Source organism: Hyperoodon ampullatus (assembly GCF_949752795.1).
Source record: "Hyperoodon ampullatus genome assembly, chromosome: 8".
Classification (NCBI taxonomy): Eukaryota; Metazoa; Chordata; class Mammalia; order Artiodactyla; family Ziphiidae; genus Hyperoodon; species Hyperoodon ampullatus.
Window position 1 is genome coordinate 107001566 of NC_136921.1, and position 26274 is coordinate 107027839.

General features: G+C 42.3%; 1 protein-coding gene across 21 annotated transcripts in view; it reads left to right on the plus strand.

Moving 5' to 3' along the window:
• The window catches only part of CLASP1 (cytoplasmic linker associated protein 1), a gene marked incomplete at both ends in the record, with an annotated part of 231564 nt that overhangs the window by 140090 nt on the left and 65200 nt on the right, over positions 1-26274 (plus strand). For 5 of the 21 annotated variants that reach the window (XM_079710818.1, XM_079710805.1, XM_079710806.1 and 2 more), the window contains 8 exons: positions 4260-4374; positions 6618-6637; positions 8410-8577; positions 14335-14442; positions 19190-19252; positions 22267-22370; positions 24360-24383; positions 25625-25869. In XM_079710818.1, coding sequence (XP_079566944.1) covers positions 4260-4374; positions 6618-6637; positions 8410-8577; positions 14335-14442; positions 19190-19252; positions 22267-22370; positions 24360-24383; positions 25625-25869 — 847 coding nt within the window. The remainder of the gene's footprint in view (positions 1-4259; positions 4375-6617; positions 6638-8409; positions 8578-14334; positions 14443-19189; positions 19253-22266; positions 22371-24359; positions 24384-25624; positions 25870-26274) is intronic. The other 16 variants (XM_079710815.1, XM_079710809.1, XM_079710816.1 and 13 more) reach the window with 9 other exon arrangements.

Consider the following 26274-nt stretch of genomic DNA (forward strand, 5'->3'; position numbering starts at 1 on the left):
TGAGCTGCAGAACCAATGAAACTGAAGAGTGAACTCACGAATTCAAGGTAAGAAAACATCGTCCAGAGTTATGTGCAGAAGGGACGGAGTTAGAAAACAGGATGGGGTGTCACGTCCCACGGGAAGTAGTGAAGAAATTCAACCTATCTAATTGAGTTTTAAGAAGAGAGACTGGGGCGGAGACAGTATTCGAAGAGGTAGTGGTTGGGAATCTTCACGATTGTTGAAGGGCGCTGAACCACAGATGCAAAAAACCCGGTACATCCCAACCAAGACAAAAAGAAAAATCCACAGTGAAACACATCATAGCGAAACTGCAGAACACCAAAGATTAAAAAAATACATATATTAGAAATAGCCAGAGGGAAGAAGAGACTACCCACAAAGGAAAGCCAGAGTTTAAATACAACTGGGGACCCTGGAATCAGATCGATGGAGCATATCAATGTCCATGTCCTGTTTCTGACTTTCTGCAATAGTTTTGTAAGAAGTTACCATTGAGCGAAACTGGGTAAAGAGCACACGGGATCTCTGTGTATTATATCTTACAGTCAAATCTGAGTCTACAATTATCTCAGAATAAAAAGTTTAAGAAAGGGGTCTAGAAGTTGTGCTTTTAATAATAATATTTTAATCTGTAAGACTGTTACCTTAGAGATAGCAAAGAGTATCTTGAAAAAAAAGACAAAAGGAGGAAACAAAGGAAGGTAAAAGGAAAATGAGGAATCAAGGCAAATAAAAAGCATGCCTATAAGTGGTAAGAACAAGCTCAAATGAACTGAACTTTACAGTTAAAATAGAAAGATTATTAGACTTAAACTTTTGAAAAAGATTTGGCAATATGATACTTAAAGAGATTAAGCCTTTAAGACTACAGATAGAGTAAAAGACAAAGGACGATCAATTCATAGTAAAAGAAAGTTGTTGAAGGTTTATTAATAACAGACCCAAAAAAGGTAAAAAGAGGACTTATATATAATAAGAGTCAATAAATCACTAAGATGCAATAGACCTAAATTTTTATGGATCTAATAAAAACAGCCTCAAGATATACAAAAAAGTATTTGCAAATTAATATTTATAGTGGGTGGTATATAAAAATACAAATTTTGAGTAACTAATACATTAACATAGTTCCAAACTCAGAAAATACAAAGAGGTATGCAGTTTCCCCTCATCTTTGTCTTTCATTTATCTAGTTATCACCTCTTTCCTTCAACCCCAGTATGTTACTGCTTTGAGTTTCATTTTTATCCATAGTTTCTTTGCATAAAGAAGTAATATAGGGAATTCCCTGGTGGTCCAGTGGTTAGGACTCCACGCTTTCACTGCCAGGGGCCTGGGTTCAATCCCTGGTCGGGGAACTAAGATTCCATAAGCCGTGTGGCACAGCAGGAAAAAAACAAAAAAAGAAATAATACAAAAATCATACTTTTCCCTTTTTTAAAACATAAAAGGTAGCATATTTACATACACTATTCTGCATCTTCATTATTTTCACTTAATTATAGCTTAAGATTCTTCCATGTTAGGTTGCAGAACCTCTTCGCTCATTAATACTGCTGTACATTCCCCTATGTGGATTAACTTGAACCAACCAAACCCATATTGATAGACATTTGGATTGTTTTCAGAGTTTTGCTGTTACAAACAGTGCTGCCATGAATTACGTTTTATATACATCATTTTGCATGGACACAAGAATATTGGGAGGATAAATGACCCAAAGTGGAATTGTTGGGATTAAAAAGTGCATGCATTTGTAATTGTGATAGATATTGCCAAATAGCCCTCTATAGGGACTGTATTAATTTTAACTCCCACAAAGAATGAATGAGAGTGCCTGTTTGCCTACATGCCAGAATGTTAGCAAATTTTTAAGATTTTTGCCAGTCTTGTCGGTGATAAATAGCATTCTTTTTTTTTTTTTTTTTTTTTGCGGTACGCGGGCCTCTCACTGTTGTGGCCTCTCCAGTTGCGGAGCACAGGCTCCGGACGCACAGGCCCAGCAGCCATGGCTCACGGGCCCAGCCGCTCCGCGGCATGTGGGATCTTCCCAGACCGGGGCACAAACCCATGTCCCCTGCATCGGCAGGAGGACTCTCAACCACTGCGCCACCAGGGAAGCCCAATAGCATTCTTAATGTCATTTTAATATTTTTTTCTTACTGGGGGGCTGAACACTGTTTCATACATTTAGGGACCATTTCTATTTCGGTTAAATATCTATTCCTAGCCTTTGACCATTCTTTATTGGGATGTGACAGTGGTGTGTTGAAGCTGGCTTGAACCAGTTCATCAGATTCCAGTTGTTAGATTTTCAGGAATTTTACAAGCTGGTTTACATTATATCAATGGCCTCAAATAGGCCACGGTGGGAATATTTACACCAGGGAATATTGCAAAGCACCGCAAGTCAGCAGGACACTCCCCCAACCCCCCCCACCCCAGTTCCCCTCAAATTGCTAAACATTTACCAGCACACTTGCTGTTGAACTTATTATTGATACCTAGGAATCTTTTATGTGATAAAGGAAATTAGCACCTTATGACATGAGTTGCAAATAATTTTCCCCCCATTTGTCATTTTCTCGAATTTGCTCATAGTTTTCTTCCTGCCATCCTGAGATTTAAAAAAAAAAAAAATTAGTCAAATTTATCAATCTTGGGCTTCCCTGGTGGCGCAGTGGTTGAGAGTCCGCCTGCCGATGCAGGGGACACGGGTTCGTGCCCCGGTCCGGGAAGATCCCACACGCCGCGGAGCAGCTGGGCCCGTGAGCCATGGCCACTGAGCCTGCGCGTCCGGAGCCTGTGCTCCGCAACGGGAGAGGCCACAGCAGTGAGAGGCCAGCGTACTGCAAAAAAAAAAAAAATCCTGAGAAATTAGACTCAGTTGTTTTTCCACGTTCAGTTTTCTTGGTGACTTCCTTAGCAGAGTAAAATGCCCTAGCTCACACGTCAGCCCGCCAGGCAGCCAGCCAGGCAGCCAGCCAGGTACAGGCATCTGAACCCGTGGTGGGACCTTGAACAAATTAAGTAACCCCCTTGCTTCTCTGTTTCCTCATGTGTAAAATGGGAATAATTACTTATATGTTGGTGTGAGGATTTTGAGTGCACACATATATAGCTCATAGTATCCTGTATGATATAGCTCCTAATTTTAGTCTGGATTCTAGAACTTGTAGGTGTTTCATTCAACTGCTAATAAAAGTCATTGATTCGTTCTAGTTTTCTTTCTTCCTTTTTTTTTTTTAAATTAAGTGCAGTGCTTTCTTTTATTGCTCTTTACCTTCCTTTCTTGAACCTTTTCAAGCCTTAGGATTTGTTTCTCCGTATTGCCTTTCTGCAAGCTTTCTCAGTTGATGAGGTAGATGTGCTTTTGAACAGTGTAAGAAGCCAGTGGGAGTTCAAATTGTTTTGTGTTTTCCCTATCAGATTACTCTTCCGATTGAATTATGGAAGTCGGGGCATTTGTGCCCCTTTGAAAACAAAGAAGCCCTGTATTTTAAAAAGTTTAATTCCTTATCATTCTAGTCTTACCACCAGTGATTTTGTATTTATGAATCCATTTTTTATGGTTTCATGCTTTAATAATTGGAGTTAACACATTGCTTTACTTAACAATGGCAAATATTCTTCATAAATGCCTGCGACATTGCATTATTTTTAGGTCACTTCTCTAGGTATTCCTAATATTGATTCTTTCTGTAAACTTCATCTTTTTGCAGCCTAGAAACTTGCTGGCATACATGCTTTAAAATAGAAGTTTAATGCCACATAGCAAGACACATTTATTCTCCAGGGTGCTGTAGCTTTTGTTGATTGCTGAGTTAAGGAGGTTTTTTTGTTTTATTTTGCATTTACTCTTTTTTTTTTTCTGTAGTAGTTTTCTGAAGATGACAGCTCATATTCTTTCCTGCTTTTGGAAATTTGACAGATATGTCAGCAATGAACAGGAGAGAGAATTTAATCTGAAAAAAAATTGTGGAAAAAACCCTCAAGTGACTCTCACCTCCCCATCTGAAAACAGAACATGCTAAAATAATTGAAAGCAAAGCACCTGATGGGTTCCTGAGTCCCTCTGAGGAGTTTCTGACGTGTCTGTAGAATTCGTGTGTGCACACAGGGACGCGTGTCAGGACCACACGTGGGAGACCAGCTCCCCTGGAGGTGGCTCAGTCCATACCCCTTGCCCGAGGAGTGGTCGGTCGCGCGTATTGGAAACATTACGGAAGCACTGTTTTTGCCGTGTCCTCCAGGTCGGATCCGCACGCGACGGCAGAGCTCTGGGAGCGCCACCAACGTCACCTCTACGCCTTCCGACAGTCGGGGCCGCAGCCGCGCCAAAGTGGTCTCACAATCCCAGCGTAAGAAGTATATTTTATGCTCTCTGCTCTCTTAGTTTTATCCAACAGCCGTTCTGCAGCTGAAAATTTATAGTATTTTCATCGACTTAAGGGAGAAACACATTTCTGTGGCTCTAAGACACTGTGACTAATCTTGATGTTTGTTGGATGCTTACAAGACAGGGTATTCCAGTGTACCTGTGTCCCCTTTCCAGGCGATGTACGCCTTGTATCCTTAGGCAGGAAACATTGACATGCAGTTTCCCTCCCCTCAAGCCTCCCAAAGTGAATCGTACCCGGGCTGGGACCCATTTTGCTGCTGCTGAGGGATCCTGATGTCATTCAAAGAGCAGCTCCGGGGGGAGGTGACTTCATGCTGAGGTCTCTTCCCAGCGGCTATAAGTAAATCCATTCGAAGCTGCTCCCCCATCCCCCGCTGCGCTAACACGCCATTCTGTTCCTCCCCTCCTGCCAGTGTGGGCTCTCGCTTCGCTCCGCCGCCCTCTCTCGCTTCCATTGCTGCTTCTCTGTATGTGTTGAGTCACCTGATTTGTTAACATCAGTCATGAAAGCAGCCGTGGACGGGATGAGCGTGTTCTGATCTCTCTCAGGATTCAGGCCTGGCGTCTCACTTCCCGGCTTCCCAGTCTGTGCACGTGGAGCGGGGCGGGGGGGTCAGGGCCCTCCTGGGCAGGCGACCATGGCGGAGGAGCTCGTCAGCTGACGGGGTCGGCCTCCTTCGTGGCCCCAGAGCTGTCTGGCTTGGGTAGAGAGCGGCTAGTCTGACGCCAAACCTTAGTTAGCTTCTCTCGTAGGCGTTTAGAATGCCTTCCTCAGCTCCTCCTGAACTTAGATGCTTTCCCCGTGTCGCTTTGATAACTGGAGTCCTCATGTTAAAAGAAGCTTATGTCCTTTCTGAAAAGAAAGTGCAAGGTCAGACATACTGCTGTGAGACGACAGCGCCCAGGCTTGTTTGTCTGACGCAGAAGCCCGTGCTTTTAGTGTACTACACCATACCACCCAACATAGGTTGTGCAGGTGTAGTCCAGAAGCTTCTGCCTGGGGAGTAGTGTCCAGGCCCTGGTTATTCTGGTGAACCCTAGTGATACCTGGAGTCACAGATAGATACAATACTCTGGTCATGACCTCATAAATATGAGTCGGGTCTTATCGCAAAAAAAATTTTTCTTGGCCAAAAATGTTTGAGACTCAGAATATAGGTCAATACGTTGAAATTGAGTTGAATAAAAAAATGTTTTAACCCTTTAGCTGTATAGGGTTGTTTCCTTTCTTGGAGAGTGAGGGCTGAACAGTATTTTCCATTTCCTTATGTCTGCTGTTTATTGGCATTGGCCTCTGCAAGGGTCCCTGCCCCTAGCTGGGTCCTCTGCTTAAGAGGTGGTGGAAATAAAGTTCCTTCCGTAGTGGGGGATGATAGAGCTTTAATTTTTCAGTCTTATAGAAATACTGGACCTTGCCTTGGGGATCCACTTGAAAAGCTCATCCGTTTTATTTTACTCACCAAATTCCACTCAAGGGAAAGAGACAACACCAGCAAACGATCAAGCCTGGACCTTAAACTTACATATATAAATCAAATATTCTTTTAAAAATTATTTTAATAGGTAGATAGGAGCACATCTAGATATTTTACGAATGTAGCTATACTAGCATTCATAGTTCTGGTTTAAGAGTAAGTAGATTTTGTTAATATTAAATTTAGGACAGTTAACAGTTGGCATCTTTTGAATAGTTGAGGACTTAAATATGTGAGGATTAATGTTTAAATATTGGAGAATTTGGCATAAGACATTCAGATGAAACTACCTAGTAGCAGTTTCTTCCACTTGGTTGATGGCTCTGGAGCACCTCCTGTGTGGTGAGCACCGAGTGCAGGGATAGAGATACACAGACGGTAAGATGCAGTCACTTCTGCCAGGCTGCTCAGAACCAGAGGGCAGTCGCCCCCAAAGGGCCTGGCATCTTCTCTGCATCTCGTCCACCTGGCACTGTGCCTGGCGCGTGGTAGGTTCATAAGTGTTTCATGAGCAGATCTGAAATAAATGCTAATACAGTATGATGTGTATAAAGTAAAAATAAGTAGGAAAATAGGCCAGGAGGAACAAGACCTAGAAAAACAGCCCTTTTGCTAATATGTTTGTGAACAAAGACATTTGTGCTGTGTTGCATGCTGACCTTCTGTATTGTGTTATTGTCTTTTAATCCACTTTTTGCCTGTCCTTTGGTCTGCTCTCATAATCAAGGATCCAGATCTGCTAATCCTGCTGGTGGTAAGCCATTTCTCTTCTTGCTTTTTTTTTGTTTTTTGCATTCTCCCTCACCCCATGTTCCTTGCACAATATTAATTTCTCTCTTTATTATGAGCTTAGTTAATCTTTCTGCGTTTTTTCTGTATGTTCAAATTCTAGAGTTTGAAATGGATTTCTTTTCTCCTTTTATACAGCTTAATAGTTTATTTGTGTGTTCAAATTTTATGGGCAAAATTAATAGATACTGAGACATGTTCTTCATGGGAACGTGTACTGATAATTTTATAATGAATTTCACTTAAACTGTAGTTAAATCATTATAAAGTACTAATTTTCGTAAGTAGTCATCTTAGTGATTTATTTGAATGATGAAGGTTGTGTGTGTGTGTGTGTGTGTGTGTGTTTAATTTCCAGGTAAGTGTTATTTTGAAGGTTTTTCCCTCTGGATCATTCTGTTCTGCTGCATGATAACGAACACTTGATATTTGCGAATTTTATTGCCTTCTCTGCTTAAGGAGATGATCTAAGTTAATGACTGCCATTTGGGTGTATTGGTACGATCCTTAAAATTTTACTGCTTTCTTTAAGAAAGAATTTTGTTTTACAAGAAATGGTTATGTAGGTATGTAGTCACTTAGCCATTTATAAAAATTACCATATTATGATTTTAATTTCTAATTTTATTGCATTCACATCAGGGAATGTTTTTTATATAATTTCTACCTTTGTAAAAGGTTTTTGAGATTTCCTTTGAGGCTTAGTACATAGTCAGTTTTTCTACTATTCCTGTGTGGAGATGTGAAAAGAATGTGTATTCTGTTTGTTGGACTATACATTGTGTGTATATGTGGGAGGTGTGTTTATACATATCTGTATAGTTTTGACTGCATGCTCTGCCAGTTTCTGAGTACTGTATTAATCTTTCATTAGTATTAGTCTTTCTGAGAGGTATATTAATAATTATGGCCTTTTCAATCTCTCTCTGTATTTTTATCGTTTTTGTGTTTTCTATCTCAAAGCTATGTTACGTGGAGCATAAAGTTTCATGATTTTTATATCTTGAAGGATAATTATTCTTTAATCAATATGAAACATCCTTTTTTCTCTTTTAATGCTGTTTTTTATTCTGTTTTGTTGTTTTGTTTTATGTATGTTGTTTGTCTCTTATAAACAACATACAGTTGAATTTCATTTCAGTTTTTTTAAACCAATCCAGGAATCTGTCTTTTAATAGTTGAATTTAATCCAGCCACATTTATTATGATTACCGATATGTTTGAACTTATTCTTATCATTTTATCTTGTGATTTCTGTTTACCATATTTCTGCCTCCTTTTCCATTTGTTAAATTAATGGAGTCTTCCATTAGTGTTTAAGAAATTTCTGTTATATTTCTACTCTTTCAGCCATTTTTTAACATACCAACTCCTACAAAAAACAAACCAGTTAATAAATAAACGCCTTTGTGATTATTTGTAGAAATGTGCTGTGCAACTGAGAGGCTTTTTGTACTCAACCTGAGCCTGCTCTTTTGAATCAGAAATTTTGCAGTCATTTCTGTAGAACTCCATCTTTAGTTCTCCTGTGTATAAATACTCTTTTATGATAATTTGATGTTCCTTTATGCTCCTTAGTTTTTGAAAAATTAGTGATGTTACCAGCTAGAAAGCTATTTTTATATAAAATTCTCTTGGTATTTGATCCAAACTAATGTCTAAACTGACTTCTGAAATTACTGTAATTTATTTCTTGATTTACATCCATTATTCAATTTTGTTTCGCTTCATTTTCAGCTGGCAGCCGATCAAGTTCCCCAGGGAAATTGTTGGGAAGTGGTTATAGTGGCCTTGCTGGGGGTTCCTCGAGAGGCCCACCTGCGACACCCTCTTCAGAAAAACGAAGCAAGATTCCCAGGAGTCAGGGATGTAGCCGAGAAACAAGTCCAAACCGCATAGGATTAGGTGAGAATTCCCAAAGATCTTGAAACACCATTCCCAACCTGGTCATAATTTTGATTATAATCTAATGACTTTGTCTCCTGTGGGAAAGAGCTGTTTTTGAACCGAGGATGTCACTTTGCCTGTGTTAAAAAGACATTTCAGTTTGTGCTTTTTACAGATGATAGCAGGTTCCGTTTTCAGTTAGGACTAACAAATATGTGGGGTTCACACGGATGGGAAAGAATTACACCATTGTGGGCTTCTGTGGGTTAGAGTCACTTTGCAAAACATTAACCTGGGGGAATGGGCAGGCTTCTTTCCCGCACAATTTCCTGCACAGGAGCACTGTTGCTTTTTCACTTGTCTTTCACTGATTAGCAGTAAGTAGCCATTCACCTATATAAATTTTCAGAAGCAATTTGTAGGGTCCACATTTATTTTGATTTTGCTCTTCTCTAACCCAATTGGTGAAAATTATCATCACAGAATATGTGTAGTTGTTACTTTTGACATAATGTTGTTCAAACATAAAAACCAAGAAGAGGAAAAACTAGGTATATATAGTGTTTATTTTTGTGTTGTAGTGTTTAGTTTCTTTGTGGTAGGATTTTATATGAATGACTCTCAGCAGCTTAACAGTCTTTTACTCTGTTAAAATCTAATTTGTATGCTACCTTTTTAGTAAAACAGTTAGAAGTCTTGTGATCTACTGTGAAAAATCTGTGTTCACACTCTTACAGTCTCACCTGCTTTCTAAGGGTAAAAACCTACTAATGTGAAATCAGAATACTGTATTCTATTGTCCTTTTGGCTTACCTTTCTCATTTATCCATTTATCTCCTCAATAACTTATTGAATACTGGAATGTTTACTGTGATGTGCTAGGCACATGTTGTTAGATCTTATGATTAGAAGATAAATGCAATAGATTTAGCTTCTGACTTCAAAGAGCTTGTGGTCTCAGAGGTGAAAATGTAAGACAGTATGACAGATACCCTGGCAGGTGCTCTGGGACCGTAGAACAGGAATGTCTGCCCCAGTCCTCCTAGGTTTCCTGCCAGGGGAGCCTTCCCAGAATCGGCCCTGTTTCGATGAGGTGTATAAGGTGGCAGTAGGCAGGGTGGGGAGATGAGGCAGAGAGGAGCCTGTGCAGAAGCGGTCAGACGAGAGGGAGCGTTGTGCGCCCTGGGACCACTAGTGGTTTATCTGACGATAGCCGAGGATGTTTGTCAGGGTGGGTGGGAGGTGGGAGCAGAGGGACTGGTAGGGCCCAGCTCACGAGTGTCCTTGAAGGCTCCCAGAACTTCGAGAAGGCGGTGGGGGGCAGATACTTAAGAAGTAGAATCGAAAGGATTTGGTTTGACCAACATTTCCGACGCAAGTGAGAAATGTAATCAAGCCGTGGTTTTGTTAAAATGCTGCGTGATGCTGACCTTCTGTGGGCATTGCGGAACATGGTCCCTGAGCTGACCAGTTATTTGCATCCAGTAATAGCAAGTAATGTGGTTACAACCAGAGAAAATATCATGACTGCAATATCTACTGATAAATTTCAGATTTGTTGTTGTCACATACATGTATTTGGATCTGGTTTTGTTTGGAAAATACATTTGATTTCAAACCTAGGCTTGGGGTTTCAGCTGTCCTTTTCCCACAATTAGTTAAGTTTATAGGATGTTTCTTGGGGATCCTGACTCATTTCATACTGCTAAAAATTCTTTTCTTTTTTGGGATTTTACTTTTTAAATTTATTAAACATGCCATTCTTACCTTCTTCTTGAAATTGGGAAATAATCCAACCTCGATTATCTAACATGACTCTAGGACCTGGCAGTCTATGGTCTTAAGTATGAAGTTTGCATTGTGGGTAGCTGGAAAGACAGCGTTTAATAAGCCTTTGAAAGAAGTCCTGTGGAACATATCCGTCAGCAAGAACTAAATAGGAGCCTGTCAACCTTCCAAAGCGTTATTTGAAACATCATTTTGAAGAAAGTTGTTTCCTTGATGCTCGTTAAGGGGATTAGTTGTGGATGGAGCTTTGAGGTCATACATACAATTCTGATTAAAGAAGATACTTTATATACATTTTTGCACATTGTGAGAATATACATACACAGACATAAAATATATATGAGTAAAATATATCTTTCCACTTTTTTCCTTCTAGTACTGCTTAGAGATTCCACTTTATGGGGTGTCAGATATGTTAGCATTTTTCTGTAATGGAGTGTATATTTCTTTGATCATTTAGTATATACTGGGTATATGTCTATGTGTCTAAACATTTGGTTCATTGTATAGCAACTTTAAATATAAATATTTTCAAAAAAAGGAGGAGCATCTTTTAAGAATATTTTCTATAATCCACAAACCAGTTAATAGTTTTCCTCATAGCTTGGAATTTGCCGAGAAATAATTCTAGTTATCTGCAAATTGTATTTGGTTCAACTACGCCTTTTTTTGTTTGAAATAATATTGCTTAACTAAATTTTCCTGTCTCACCTGTGATAAAGATGATGTCAGAGCTCTTTTTCTTTAGCATTTAAGGTTTCTTAAGCAAAACGGGATGTAATTCCTGTTGGATAACTAAGAAACCAAACCCTGCCACGCCCTTCTTTCTGAAACGTATTCCTTCATAAACTGAGCAAATGGAGGAGTGTGTGTGTAAATTGCTTCCTTCTGCGTGTGACTTAGGGTGAAGTCACACGGATAGCTGACATCTACAGCAGTCACGTTTTGGAAGTTGCCTTTGGTTCCCTTGTTCTCCCAACTGTCTACTGAAAAGGCTATGAACACATTGGACTTTCTGCCTCTAACAGTCTGTGGATATGCATTTAAAGTGTTCTCAGATGATTTTCTGGTTAAATGTGTTTTGAAAAAAATTAAAATTAGTAATTCCTTTTAGCTCTTTGTTAGATTAGACTACTGTGTGCAAGACCAAGACATGAGAATGTCTAGGCTAGAGAGACGTTTCATCTCTTTAACTTCCGGGAGTTTTCACTGTTCTTCTTGTACTTCTGCTTTTGATAGGAATTCTGGTAGGATCCTTCCTTGAAAGACAAAAGTCAGGAGTTCCCTTAAAACGCCATAAAGGTAGAGTGTCGCTCAAGGAATGAAAACCAGTCAGAGGGTTTTCCAGGCTTCCCAGCGTTCCGTGCAGGACTCCAGAACTCCCTGAGAAGCCTGCCTGCTTTTAGGAAGCTCACGCGGCAGGTGTGTTTTACCGTCTCTCCCTCCTCCAAAACCTGTTGCCACACAGAACGCTCACTCTCGGCACTCAGTACACAGACAGGGTGATTCGGTGTGTGGTGGTGTAGTTTTGACGCCTAATCAATTAGTCTTTGTAAAAATCGTTGATGTGTATACTTTAAATCCTCCTTGTAGGTTAGTCTTTGGAGGTGGTGTTGCAAGTAAGGGGGAACTTCTTCCTCTTGTGTTTTAAACTATCCAACATTTGAACTGTTGATTTCACCGCTAAGTGTACTTTAATGAAGTTTGGGGCCAAACCGTGCACAGAATTGTAAACAGAATTCTTTTTCTCCGTGTTCCTACCGGCCATATGTTAAAGAAGGCGGTCAGGACAGATGGGTGAATGAACGTTCTCTGGGCCAAACACGAGGACGGGAGACCTCGTTAAGAATTATGATTGTTGTCATTTCACATCGCATCTACCTGTTCCTTCTCACTCTCTTCGTTGTCCTCACAAAGCAAGCTCAGCCTGGGGAGAGAGCAGGGATTCCCCATTGCTGTAACGTATCTGCTAACTTAAAGAAGGGAGTGAGAACTATGTGAAAATTCAGACGTAATCGGGCAAGAGCTATAAGAAAATGGTCAACTAAGCATGCCCATGTGTGAAGACCTATCAGGACTGTCCTTACTGCTTTTTGATGATTGTTTTGGAGTGGCCAGTGGAATAAGACAAGGTTTTCACGTATGCCTTTCAGCAGGGACCGCAGACGTACCTACGTACATACCTTATCTCACGGTACGCTTTTCATAGTGGGGACTCTCTCTCTCTCTCTCTCTCTCTCTCTCTTTCACCTTCCTAAGTGGAGGCCGAGATCTAGAGCAGCTGAGTGGCTGGACCAGTGAGCTAGCATGGAGCTGGAGAGGGCATTTCTACATTAGATGTGGTAGTGGTCCCCCTAAGAACTCCTTTGTAGGTTTTATGCAACTTTTCATTTATTGACGGGGTCAGTAGATACTCCCTAGTTTTTTAAGTTTAATTTAGCACCTGTTGCTTTGGCCTTCATTGTAGGAGCAGGAGGTGTTTAGAATGTTATCAAGAATTGCTGATTAAATTGTCACTACTACTCTGAGTGAAAACTCAGTGCTTCCACGTCACTATAGCAAAATGAAGGAGGGTTTAGGAATTCCTAGAGAATTCCAAATGAAGCCCCATTTTGACTGATAGCTGAGATTGCGTTCCTGGGCTTGACCTTGCCTTGCTCGCCAGCACAGACCTGATAAACCTTTGGATATCACTTAGGTACCTTTAGGGTCTAATTCACCTCTGGCACTGAGCAGAGACCACAATAGGAAGTTGGTTTGGTTTTTCACTTCCATGTTCTTCTAATTCAGGGAGTTTTATGATTCTGGTTTGTAAGACATTCTTGTTACGGTTTGGCCATATAATTAATCTACCTTTGCTCTGAAATTATAGGCTTTGCTCATTGCAAGGTAGTAAACATGGAGGTTTTTACATCAGTGAATCAAGTTTATATTTTCCAAAACTTCTGAGAAAGGCATTTCTGTCTAATCCAGAATTAGTAGATCCTCTCAAGATGGAAAGATTTGTTGTTCCCATCAGCTGTCATGTCGGTGGCTACGTGCTTTCAGTTTTCAAAGTTGTTTTTGAGTATTTTGCCAGTACTGCATTTCTGTTTGCTCAAAGTAAGTTGAAAAATGAGAAAATCATGGTCTTTCATGAGATTTATGGCCGAGTTATATTAGCCGTTAGGCTGCTCATGGGGTCTGTCGTCTCAGTGTCCTGTGATGTGAGAAAGTAATTGGCTGTTCTCAGGCCGTTGGGTGATCTTTAACCATGACTGCTGGGATTATCAGGCCACCTGGGGTGGACTCAGGTGTGAGGCTGGGTGAGTGGAGGTGCTTGGGTAGGGCTGACAGACGAATCTCTTTGGATTCCATAGAAAACACAGGAGTTAATGTCGAGACCAGTGAATGAGGGGTCAGCAGTGCCGATTCTTTATATCCGCACGCTGATTTGCAGCAGGCAGGCTCTCTAGCAGGGTCAGTCCTCACGACTTCTCTTTGTAAAGAAGGCCAGGCTGGGGGAAGTGAACCGTCTTCCTTTTAATTAGGTAAGTTCATGGAGTTCAGTGACCAGAGCCTTTATTCTGTTTTTAATCCAAATTAAAGTATCTTTCTAAGGACCCAGTGCATATGAAAATGACTGTGGCCTTTTATCATCCTCTGGGGGAGGAGTGTGCTGAAACCATAGAAACTGATCATTTCCAGAAGACTTTGGATCTTGTGTACTCTGATCCAGTTTGCTCTTTGGAGAGCTTGCTTTTCCACTGCTTACCTTTAGGTGTTATCTCACCTTCCTACTGAAATGCCCAGCTTTGTGAGGCCGTGGGCAAGTCCAGCGTGGCCCAGCCCCTCCTGTTGCTGGCCCGCCAGTCAGTGAGGCCCAAGCAGGGGCAGGCGCGGGCCGTGTCGCGATTACGTGAACGGAATGTGACTGACCATGTGTGAGTTTCTCTGTCTTCATTAAACTTGTTCCCCTTCTCTGAAACCCCTCATGCTGCACGCTAGCACGGAGCAGCCGTATCCCTCGACCCAGCATGAGTCAGGGGTGCAGCCGCGATGCCAGCCGTGAGAGCAGCCGCGATACGAGCCCCGCTCGGGGCTTCCCTCCGCTCGGTGAGTACCCGCCGGCCTGGCTCCTGGGGCTCCTCCCGCCCCGCCGGGCCCAGCCACCTGCCTCTGTCCCCCGCCGCTGTCCCGTGGGCCTCTCCGCTCCCGTCCTCTTCCCGAGCCTCCCTTCCTGTCCCCTCTGCATGCTCGGATTCTGGCAGTTCCCAGTTTTCACATATCAGGGGAAGAAAGCACCCATTCGCTCTGTACTGTTGTCGCTTAGGACCACTTGCCCCAGGCAAGGCCGTCTGCGAGGTCGTTGCCAGCGTGTGGCGCAGCTCAGCCAGAGACCATTGCTGCTTAAAAGCTGAGTGCGTCCAAAGTGTCTCCATACTCACTGAATCTCTGCAACCTGTTTTGAATTTTACCAGGGATCAGCCCATGCGTGATTCACTTCAGAGAAGGAAAAAAAAAAATATCATCATGATAACGTTTAGGGAACTAAGCGTGTGCTCGGATTGGGGGTGAGCACGTTAATCAAAAAAGCAGCCTGAATATTAGCTCTCCTTCTGTTAAACGAGTCACTTCAAAGCCTGCTTTAAAGCAGTCTGCAAATTGCTTTTGGATAAACGGCCTAAGTGTACAGCACAATGCAAAACCTTGATGTTCACTGTTAATTACTAAGATACTTTTCATTCTTCCTGGGCTCAACAGACTGTTTAATGTTTGTGATCCGGTGCCACCCCAGGACAAAAAATTTACAACATTTGGTGGCCATGGTACATGGTAATATTGTACCTGTGATCACCAGTTCAGTGTCAGTTGGGGCTGCTTGTCTGACACACGTCCCCCATTTCAGTTTTCCTTACAGCTAGAATTTGTACTTTAACAATTTCTAGTATTCAAGAAAAACAAGACCAAAAGAGAAACATTTATCCTTTATAGAATATTGAATTTACATTTTCTATTTCATTTTAATAGTCTTGCCTTTCTCTAAAATGGACATATACCTTTTTACCTAGTGCAAATTATTAATCCCGGAAGACGTCTATCAACACATACTTTCACACACACACACACAAAAGAGAAAAGGAATGTTTTGTATTCTTCAGTAATTGTGTTTTAGTTCTTGGGCGTATTAAGTGCTGTACGGCTGTGTATTTTCCTCATGATAAGCATGACAGGTAGAAATCACTTTATACCGGTAGGGCCTAGGCCTGAAGTTATTCTCTGGAACTGTGGACTGCAGCAGTCTGTTATTTTGACTCTAATTATGAAACGGGTCTTTCAAATATAAAAAATGTCACTTTGGAAGATGGATGTTACAGCAAAAGCATAAGGTTTTAATATTTGCCACTATCTCCTTCTAAGTCATACACTCCTTCCCAGTATCTTTTTTCCCCCTATTAGTATCAGTACTCAGAATCTAGACCTATTTCTTCATGACCACTGTCCCTCGTGGAGTTCTCAGAAAGAGCAGGTGGATGGATGCAGGACCCTCTAAGACGATCACCTGACTTGGTGAGGAGATAACCTGTGTGAGGTGTCCTACCTGATGGGCATGAGGGCCTGAGTGGGGCAGCTCACCTGGGCCCTGCCAGCTCTTCCACAGCAGTCCACAGCATTAGATCAGGATCCTCAAAACTCCAGGGCAGAAAGGATGGTTTTTTTTCTGAGTGAACTGCTGGTTTTTCCTTTTAAGTTAAGGCTGTGCATCTGTGCATCCTTGTTCACGATTTGACCTTCGAAATAACCTGTTCTATAGGTGAACAGTTCAGTCTGTTCTTGGTTATTTTGTCTCTTAGAGTTCAGTGTTTTTATTTCGCATGTACACTGCTGTTTTTGTTCCTGTCCATGGAAGCAGCCTTTGTGACCCAGCCTGTGGTCTGTAGACCAGGCAAGGTGTGCTGGATTCTTGAGGTCCTGATTGGACCCTGAGGAGCTGAGGGATCCAGCCTGATTTCCACTGAAGTGTCTTGGTGACAGCCCGGGTTGTGGACGTGTGTCATTGCTGTTACCACAGCTGGAGCTGTGGCTGCAGACATCCCCCCTTCTCACAAGCTCTGGCACCAGCGTGGTCTTCTGTGTGGTCAGGGCAGGAGTTCACATCATTTCAGCTCAGTTTTTAGACCATGACTTTTTTTCTTTCTTGTTGGGTTAAATCTGTTCATAAAGCTCCTATCCGGCAAGAACAGCACCAGTGCCCACGTGTCCCTGGCACCGTGCTGAGCGGTCAGTGGGCATATAACCCTTGCGGGTCCTGTTCAGCCTCTGGGACAGGTATCGTCGTCCCTCTTGTCTCGATGACAAAACCAAGACCTGGGGAGAGGAGGCCACTCCCCCAAGGCCACACGGGTCTGACTTCAAAGCGTGGCTGTTCCCCTGCCTCACCTGAGGTGTCTTTCATTGGTTCCTCCGAAATGTACTAACTGCTTTCTGAGGCCTCTCCAGGCTCAGGTACAGAGAAGGTGCTTGGCCACGTTTCTGAGTCAGGATTTCCAGGTGTGGCAGTGGCACCTGGGAATTCATGGACAAGTCCCAAAGGTTGCTGCCCCCTGGGGAGCCTCCTACGCCCTTCGGAGAGTGTGATGTTTCCTTCTTATTCTCATTCACTTTAATGTTCATTTCCCACCCCCTTTATAAGTCAGTGAGGTTTTGTATTAGTGCCCCTTTGAATCAACGTACGTAGCCAACCTTCACTTTTTAAACGAAAAGGACAGAAGTAATTCTGTTTCAGTGACTATATATTGGGCTTGAGCTTGCATTTTTCTTAAAAAGTTATTTTGGACCATTTTAATGGTATGAATACACAGTAACGGTGACAGCTTTTAGGTGAGATTAAGGCTGTAGGATTCTGCTGTCAACGAGGCTTTGATGTAAGCGGGTCCACCTTGGATTCCATTGTGGGACGTTCACTTGAGAACGTGACAGAGGACTTGTTACGTGACAGATTTGCTGTAGAATATTCTGTTGAAACAGAACCAAAGGACGACTTTATAAGGAACCTTCAGATCAGGTGTTGCTTAAACATGGTTTCCAGTTTAAACGGTCAGGATACGGTACCATTGTGCTTGTACAAGAAATGAATAGTTTGCTTCAGTCTTACAAAATGTCCTGCCGGTTTCCTCATTTAAGGAAAGTGATTGTTTTGTAATACCTGTTTTAGAGCTTGCCGACCTATTTTTGTGTATCTCGAGGAATTAGGGATTTTCTTTTTCTTTTGCATGCTGGTAAAAATTTATCCTTACTGACCAGGTAACCTTTGCTGTTCAGTACCCCTTATCCCGCAGATATGCACATTTCACAAGGTGACATGAGCTTAAGTAAATAAAATTGTATTGAAGAGTTTGGGGTTTTGCCATTTCATGACTAAGCATGTAAATGTGGGAGGATTCTGGACTCTGGCACTGCTTAGTGTCACTCTGTGAAACCTATGAACTCTCTGTGCTACAGTCACTGTGTTCTTTCCAAGTAATGATAGAAGCATGTTATCTTTTTTTTTCTTTTTTTTCTTTTTTCTTTTTTGGAGGTAAAGAAAAAGCCACATATTACGTGGCACTCGGGTCAATAAATTCAGGTTTGGACCCAAGCCTGTATTTCATAATTGTTTCTAAAAGTTATTCTCTCCACACGAGGATGGAGTTTGGTGTATGTTTCCTCAGACTGATGAATTGATGCGATATAATATTAAGAGTACTTGCTAGCAAAATAATATTTATTAACCAGCACTGCTGCTGTTAACTGCCACGGTTTATTCTGTGCCTGGCAGCGTTTCAAGTGTTTGATGTATAGTCTCTCCTAATTCTCTTAACTCCCAAGAGGAGGGTACCCTTGTTGGCCCCATTGCACAGATGAGGAACTGAGACACAGAGGGGTTTAGTACTTTGCTCAAGGCCCACACAGCTAGTTGTGATCTGACCAGGACTTGCCCCGCATGTGTCACGGAGCTGGTGCTCATAACCAGAGGCCTGCAAATGCCTCTCCAAGGAAGGCTGTTAAACTTATTACAGCCAACTTTCCAACAGTTAAAACAGTGAGTTCCTTAATCATTGGGATATTTCTGCAACAGAACAGCACACATGTTGACTAGGGAAAACGGAATTCAGTTGTTGAGCCCCCTTCTTTTTTTTTTTTTAATTGATTTATATTTTACCTGTGAAGCATGAAGTATTTTATTTCTTTTTTATTGAAGTATAGTTGATGTACAACATTGTGTTAATTTCTGCTGTACAGCAAAGTGATTCAGTTATACATACATACGTTCTTTTTCATGTTCTTTTCCATGATGGTTTGTCACAGTATATTGAATGGAGTTCCCTGTGCTCCACAGTGGGACCTTGTTGTGTATCCATCCTGTATATGAAAGCCCCCTTTTTGTGACTTCATTCTGTGTCTGTTGAGAGAACGTTGTGTGAACTTCTCCGCTTCTGTTTCTGGTGCATGGTCGCGTGTGCATCGCATCCTGACGGGAGGCGTGACCCATCCTGCTGCTCCGCCCCCTCGGCGCGCCCCCCGGCGTCCTTCCCGTGCCCAGTCCGTGGTGGCGGTGGTGGCGACGGCGGCTCCCGGAGGCGGCAGCGCGCACGCGGGGCGGGGGCCGCTGGGTGCACAGGCAGCCCTCCCCCTGTGCCAGCGCCCCGCGTGCAGCCCGGGGATTGGCACTCGCTGTCCATTCACACCCAACACCATGTCTTTCCGTGAGGAAACACGGCCACGTTGGGAGCAGCCCCGCGTTCCCTCCGGCCTGTGGCCGCTGCTGTCTCGGGTTCTCGTGTGTTAACCCTGTGGGTGTTGCCGTTCCTTTTACCTGCAGCCTCTCGACGTCATTCCAGGTCCACTAGTGCTCTTGCCACGGCTGACTCTGTTGGGCAGTCAGGTGAACACGCGCTCATGCATGCCATGCCTGTCCACGCTCATTGTCGCATCTGTACCCATCAGTGTCCGCTAGCACTTGGCATGTATGCACCTCATATTTTCTTTCCCCCCACGATGTGCTTCTTTTTTTTTTTTTAAGTTGTTGAATGTTTATGGTCCTGTTAATAGGCCGTAGATGCTTTGTAGCCTGTTTGACGACATCATTTCTCCAGTGTTCGTATTTATGTTAAAACAAAACAAGAGGATGGGGAAGCACTTGTGCCCCTCCTTTCACTCCCTCCCCCAGGAAAACAGCAGCCCCAGATAGGTGTCCTGAAGGGTCCCTCGGAGGAAGTGGGGTATGGACCTCATCCAGCAGAGGCTTTCGTCTCTCAGTCTTAGCTCCCAATAAAGTGGTGTCTGTTGATGCTGGTTACTACCGTCCGGTTCTAATTACTTGGAGGTACTGTTTAGTGACCAGATGTTCCAGATTATAGCAAACCTCCTTTCACATGTATTGAAGGAAATGGATTGTCCTAAAGCATTTCTGGAAAAAACAAACCATGATTAGGATAATGAAGTCAGGCCAAAGGTAGCCTTTGCAGCCTGCAGCCCCGAAACACTCCATCTCAGCCTCGTTGTAACAATACCCCAGATGCCCTGGTTATTGGCCTCTGGGGCAGAAAGTGAGCATACAATAATGCACCAGTTTGCCGGATTTAACTGGCATCATTTTGATACACTAATAATCCCTAATGACTAGTTTTATCAGCTGAGTACAAGGCATAATCTATTAAATCAGACTGTTGATGGTGACAACTGTGACCAATTTACTGAGTTAGTGTCTCTGTTTTTCCTCTAAATGAAGCCACCTATGCATTTTATTATGTATTCTCTGATTAGCATATTCCCCTGAAGATTATGGGCCAGACTGAGGGCACAGTCATATATATTCATCTCGTGGAAACTGGACAGTACCAGAGAGAACGTAGAGCAGATTTTGGTCTGGCGAAAACAAAAGGCTTATAAATTTTCTTAGGTCCAGACAAACATTTCCCCTTAAGATTTGAAATTCAGTTATCTACGATGTATATCAAATGATCTGCAGTCACTGTGTATGGCAAAGCTGTATGCATCTGGGAAGCACAGAATAATTGCTTTGTTCTTACAGTTTTAATTTTGTGTCTGAAAAATCAGTATTATCCCTGGAGCAAGAATTGCTGGCATGAGACCTACCTACTTTTTTTTTTTTTTTTAAGATTCTGTTTTATTTATGTTTATGCTGGGTAATTTTTAAATGGCTTATAACTGAATTACTTTCATTCTGTTACTCATAAATCCCTTACTATCTACCCTTTTTTAATGGAAAAAAAAGAGACTTGAACAAAGATCATTTATAAAACTATGTGCATAATAAATCTCAAATTTATAATGTTATTTCAGATGATGATTTATATTCTAGAGAGAGAGAGAATTGTTTTGTGGTCTCTTTTTAGTTTATATGGCACATTAAATCACCTTTTAAACATACACGTAATGGTGAAATTCAGTACGAGCAACAAGTGCATTAAAAAAGGGGGTAGTATAACATACAATTTTTGTTTCCCTCTAAAAATTCATAACTACATAGCTTTTGATTAGCAGTGTTTAAATCTTTTCCCCCTTTCTGTGGCAGTGGAAGGTATAACGTTTCGAAGCTGACAATTTAAAAAAGCTAAATAACAGTTCACTTTTAGAGCTCACCAGTTTGTAGATAATGTCTTGTTACCTACCCAAAATTTTAAATATATCATTTTATAGGAAAGATCAATTATGTAAAACACATTAGCTTTCTTTCTTTTATTTTTTTTCTCTAAATGCTTCATTACTAGAATATGGCACATGCAGAGATTTTCCTTGTCCAAACTGTGTCTTATTTGTTAACAAAGAGAAAGCATTTTTAATCTTAACATTTTTCTTCCAAAAGTTTATTATACATTAGCATTTTAAATAAGAACCTTTTACCGGACTGCTTTGTCTTGAGCTGCCACAGCTGTGAGCAGCAAGGCCTCACAAGGGCAGTGAGTCCCAAGTAATCTCAGCACTTCTTAAGGAAGGCTGGTCAGCTCACGTAATGGGACTTTTAAAAGTTAGTCTTTTTGGATTCGGCGCTTTCACTGCCACGGGCCAGGGTTCAATCCCTGGTTGGGGAACTAAGATCCCGCAAGCTGTGTGGCCAAAAAAAAAATTAAAAAGTTAGCCTTCATTGTCCATGCTTGTTAACAGGTTTAGAATAGTTGTTTGAACTGCTGAAGTTGGACATTTTTTTGCATTCTGTCCGTTTGGTTGACACGTATAAAGATTATCATTTAAAAATCCTTTGAGGGACTCAGGAGAAATTTATATTATCTGAATGATTAATGTTTTGCAGCAAAGATACTAGCTTTTTGTGGTGAAGATTAAAGAATTTTAATAAACTGATTTTTAAATAGCCTTTGGTGGCACAGGCATCTTGATGAACAAATACCTAACATTAATTGAGCTTAATAACAGTTAAACAGTAGAGACACTAATGAAAATTTGCACAGAGATCAATTTACTACATTTGTTTCAAATTTTAACTTTTTATTACACATTGCGTTAGAACTCATTGATCAAACCATGAAGCTTTCTAATTAGTTTGACCAAATGTCAGGGCCACTAGCCTTTAGAGAGAATTCTGTATACATGAAAAGACTACCCTCATGGCCCAAGCACCTTCAATAATAAGGTCCCCCCCATGTCTCAACACTTTTCAAAAATAGACTGTCATTAAAGAACCATTTCAGTTGTCAGGATGCTTTTTGGCACGATCGTATGAAATGTGAACAGTGTAACCTCTGCCACTGATAATAAGCAGGTCAGGTGTAGTTGAAACTACAAGTCAGGTGCAGTGAAAATTGGCTAGAGATGCTTCCGTCCTCTGTCCAGTAAGTGGGACGAGGCAGGAGCCGTCGCAAAGAAATGAAAACACGTGCATTAAAGTGACACATCTTTTGCTTTTGTGTTTTTGACTAGACCGGTTTGGGCTCGGCCAGGCAGGAAGAATACCTGGCTCTGTGAATGCCATGCGGGTTCTGAGCACCAGTGCAGATCTGGAAGCTGCTGTTGCTGATGCTTTGGTAAGAGGCACGACGTGCGTGGAGTCTCTTTGAATTACTCACCTGCGTTTTCCTCTGTCTTAACAGGAAGTAGTCTCCAAACCAGGTCACTAAATCATGTTTGACACTCTTTAAACTGTGTAAATTTATATTAGTATTCTTTTCTTCTTAAACTGTGAACTCTGTATGTAAGTGAAAACTGGCCTTACAAGAAACCTTAGCATCAAGTATGTCTTCTGTACTCCGCAGTCTCAGTGAAGTTGTGATGACATCAGGCTTCTCTGATGTCATTGGGCTTCTTCTTTTCCTTTTTTATCTTTTGTTTTTTTTTTTTTCAGCATTTCCTTTATTCCCTTCTATTGCTTCTGTTGCTTTACAGGCTTTGATGGCATAGCCTAAGCATATCATTGTATAACAGTAGGTCATAGCGTTTGCGGTTTGAAAATCTTGCCTTTATTCCATTTCCCTCACTAGTTGTTCCATATGATTTTATGTTTGTTTGTTTAAATGAGTCCTTAAGTCATTATTTACGGAAACTTTCCCAGATTTTAAGGTCAACTCTCTGAGTATGTGAAGCACTAGTGAAGTGTGTTTTTGTGCTGTTATAATGTAATATCTAAAAAAAGCAACATAAAGTGATTAGAAGTCCTTAATTGAACTTGTGGTTATAGCAAAGAATTCCTAAGTAGAATCAGCTTGTGGTCAAATTGCCTTTTAAAGATGCATTGCAGCTGGTAGTAACACAGCCTCTTGTACTTTCTGGTTTATGTGCTCAGCATTTAAAATAGACATTCTTTAGAACTGCCCGATCTCTGGTCTTGCTTGTACTGTTTTAAGACTTGTTCTCTTCTAATGAACAAAGGTAATAACCCTGCTTTCAGACCCCGAGGTTTTAAATCACGCCCTGTTTCATCTGATCAAAACTTTATAGCGTGTGGCCACAGTGATCAGACCCCTGAGGTTTTAAATCCAGCCGTGTGTCATCCGATCAAAACTTTCTAGTGTGTGGCTATAGGATCAGACCCTGAGGTTTTAAATCCAGCCGTGTTTCATCCAGTCAAAACTTTATAGCGTGCGGCCACAGTGATTCCAACTCTCATCCCTCCCGGCCCTCCCTCATTTACTCCTGCGCAGCCAGATTTCTCTGGCAAGCATCTGTGAGCAAGCAGTTTTCTGCTCTCCTCGTGGTTTCACGGTGAGGGCTGCCCGGCCAGCTCTGTTCATCATTCTTGTGTGCAAGAGGGCTTTTTCTGGCAGATACTGGAGTTCAGGATAATTGCTTTAAGCAGGACCGTAACTTAAGAGTCACGAGGTGGCGCACAATTCTGTGAAGCGGTTCTTCCTTCCGAGTTGCAGCATTTGGAATCTGTTTCTTACTTATTCCGGGACTTGAAGAAGTGGGGGCCCGAGGGGTGAGAAGTGATGGATGTGCAAAGCCCTCCCTCGGTGAGACAGCAGTTCGGTGTGGGGGGGCGGGTACAGTGCCCAGAGCGCCAGGGTGCAGAGCAGGACTGGAGAGTCTGGGCTTTGCCTTCACCCGACTTGGGCTTTTCTCTGAGCTCCGGCTCCCCTTACACCCCCGCTGCCCTCACTACTGCGTTTTGTCCAAACTGCTTGGTCTCTCCAAGTGACCTGCTTCAGAAGAGACAGCGCCGGGATGGTACACAGTCCTTGCTCGCAGAAAAGAAGTCCTGGGGCAGCGTCTGTCCTAGGAGCAGGCGACAGAGTTAATGGCAACATTAGGGATATACCTCGGTGCTATGGGGAGAGTTTCAGCAAAGAATTCCAGCAGATACTGGAAGGTCTCATGAGAGGCGTAGGAGGGTTAGGAAATGCCATTGTGAAAGCGTTTTTGTTATTCGCTTGACACGAATTGCTTGCTAACCTGTATTTTTGGTTTGCTAAGGTATGTTCCGCTGTACACTTTTGTTGCAAGAACGATCCCCACATATGCTTCTGACATAATTCTCTATGCTTTTTCCCCATCCTTCAATATTTTCCTGCCTACAGCTGTTAGGAGACTCCAGGAGCAAGGTACCAGTGCTTTAACTTTTCTTTTATTTTTTTTTTCTTTTTTTTCTGTTGAGTATATTTCCTTTAGGAGCTGGTAAAAGCAACAAAAAAAGTAGCATAGTATAGAAATTCTGTTCTGAATTGTGATTTTGTGGAAACTAGTGATGCTGTTGCTAGTGATGGAACTGGTCATCTCTCACATTTGCCTCAGTGTTTTCGAATATCAGGTTCTGCCCCTTTTCCTACTAGTGTTTCATTTTAGTTATTAACTTAGTTTGTGTCTCCTCTTATGTCGTTATTGTTTCATGAATGGATACATTCAACATTTTTCTTATCTTAGGAATCTAGTTGATGGGTAAGTGAGATGACTGTATAATTATCATCCTACCGAGGATACTTTTGAGAGTGAGAGAGGGTGCTGTTAATAATTATGCTGGGACAGTAGGTGGAAGGCAGAGCTGTCCCGGCGTACAAGTCACATTCCTAGAATATTACACCGGTACAGTTTAAGCCGGTAGCTATTTGTTTTTCTCTTGGAGAAACCGTATTTTATAAGTTTGATCTATTTTATGTAGCTGTTGCTAAATTATCTAGGGATTTAACTTAGTTTTATATTCAGAGGTAAGAGGAATGAATGACATGGGTGTTCTAGTCTACAGAAGGCCTGTTAGTGTTGTAAAACTTTAAGTCCTTAATAAAAATGGTTTAGATCATTTAGGAATCCTTTTACGTAGGACACTCTGCCACTGCCACTGCAGTGTCAGACGTTCTTAAGGAAGCATGAACATTCAAACAAATGTACTCACAGACCATGCTCAAGATAGATTGCTTTTGATTGGGAAGGGGCTGGTGGGCTCTCATACTTACAGCGCGTCAGGTGCCGAGCCGGGCTGTTTAACACGTAATTCCACTTAATCCTGACAACAAGCCTGTGAGAAGGATAATCATTGTCATCTCAAAGATGGGGAAACTGAAGCAGACAGATGAGGAGGCTTTCTGAAGTCACACAGCCAGTCTGTCTTACTGAGAAGGCCACGCACCGCGCTAGAGATCATGCTCTTTCCTCTCTGCTGTGGGTTGCTCTGCTTGTTACTCACCCTACGTCTGCTTTTCTGTTTTTACTCCCTCATCTGTAAGCGCAGGGAAAGGGCGGTGCATGCGCCTGTGTGTGTGTCTACGTTTAGCGCTTTGTCGTTGGTTTTGTTTGGTGAGACTCACGTCACCTGTCCCTGTCTCCCCCGACCCGTCCTTGGATCTGGCAGAAGAAGCCCGTGAGGAGGAGGTATGAGCCATACGGGATGTATTCTGACGACGACGCCAACAGCGACGCGTCCAGCGTGTGCTCCGAGCGCTCGTACAGCTCCCGGAACGGGGGCATCCCCCACTACCTGCGCCAGACCGAGGATGTGGCCGAGGTGCTCAACCACTGCGCCAGCTCCAACTGGTCCGAGCGGAAGGAGGGGCTCCTGGGCCTGCAGAACCTGCTGAAGAGCCAGAGAACACTGAGGTGAGGGCGGGAGGCCAGGCCTGTGAGCTCAGGCTGAGTCCCATGTTGCACTCCCGGGGCCTTACCCGGGCTCCCGTCCTCTCGGGAGTTCTTAACGGAATTCCAGCCGCTGGGGCAGGCACTAAAGGTGCTGGGAGGGCTAAGTCGTGGTCCTTGCCTTCCGGAGAATTTGAAATATCCGGCAAACACTTTGTAACTGATTAGGTTTAGAAAGCATTTGGTTCCCTATGGCTTACACTTGTCTATTAGGTGTTATTTGAGAAATCTCAGTACAGCTTGCAATTTAGGTCAAAAGTAAAACAAGTCTGCAGGTTGGTACGGTTTATTACACTTTAGAGTCATGGATAAAATGATACCAGCCTCAGTCTAAAATGTTTTGATACACATCGGCGTAGGTATAGTTTA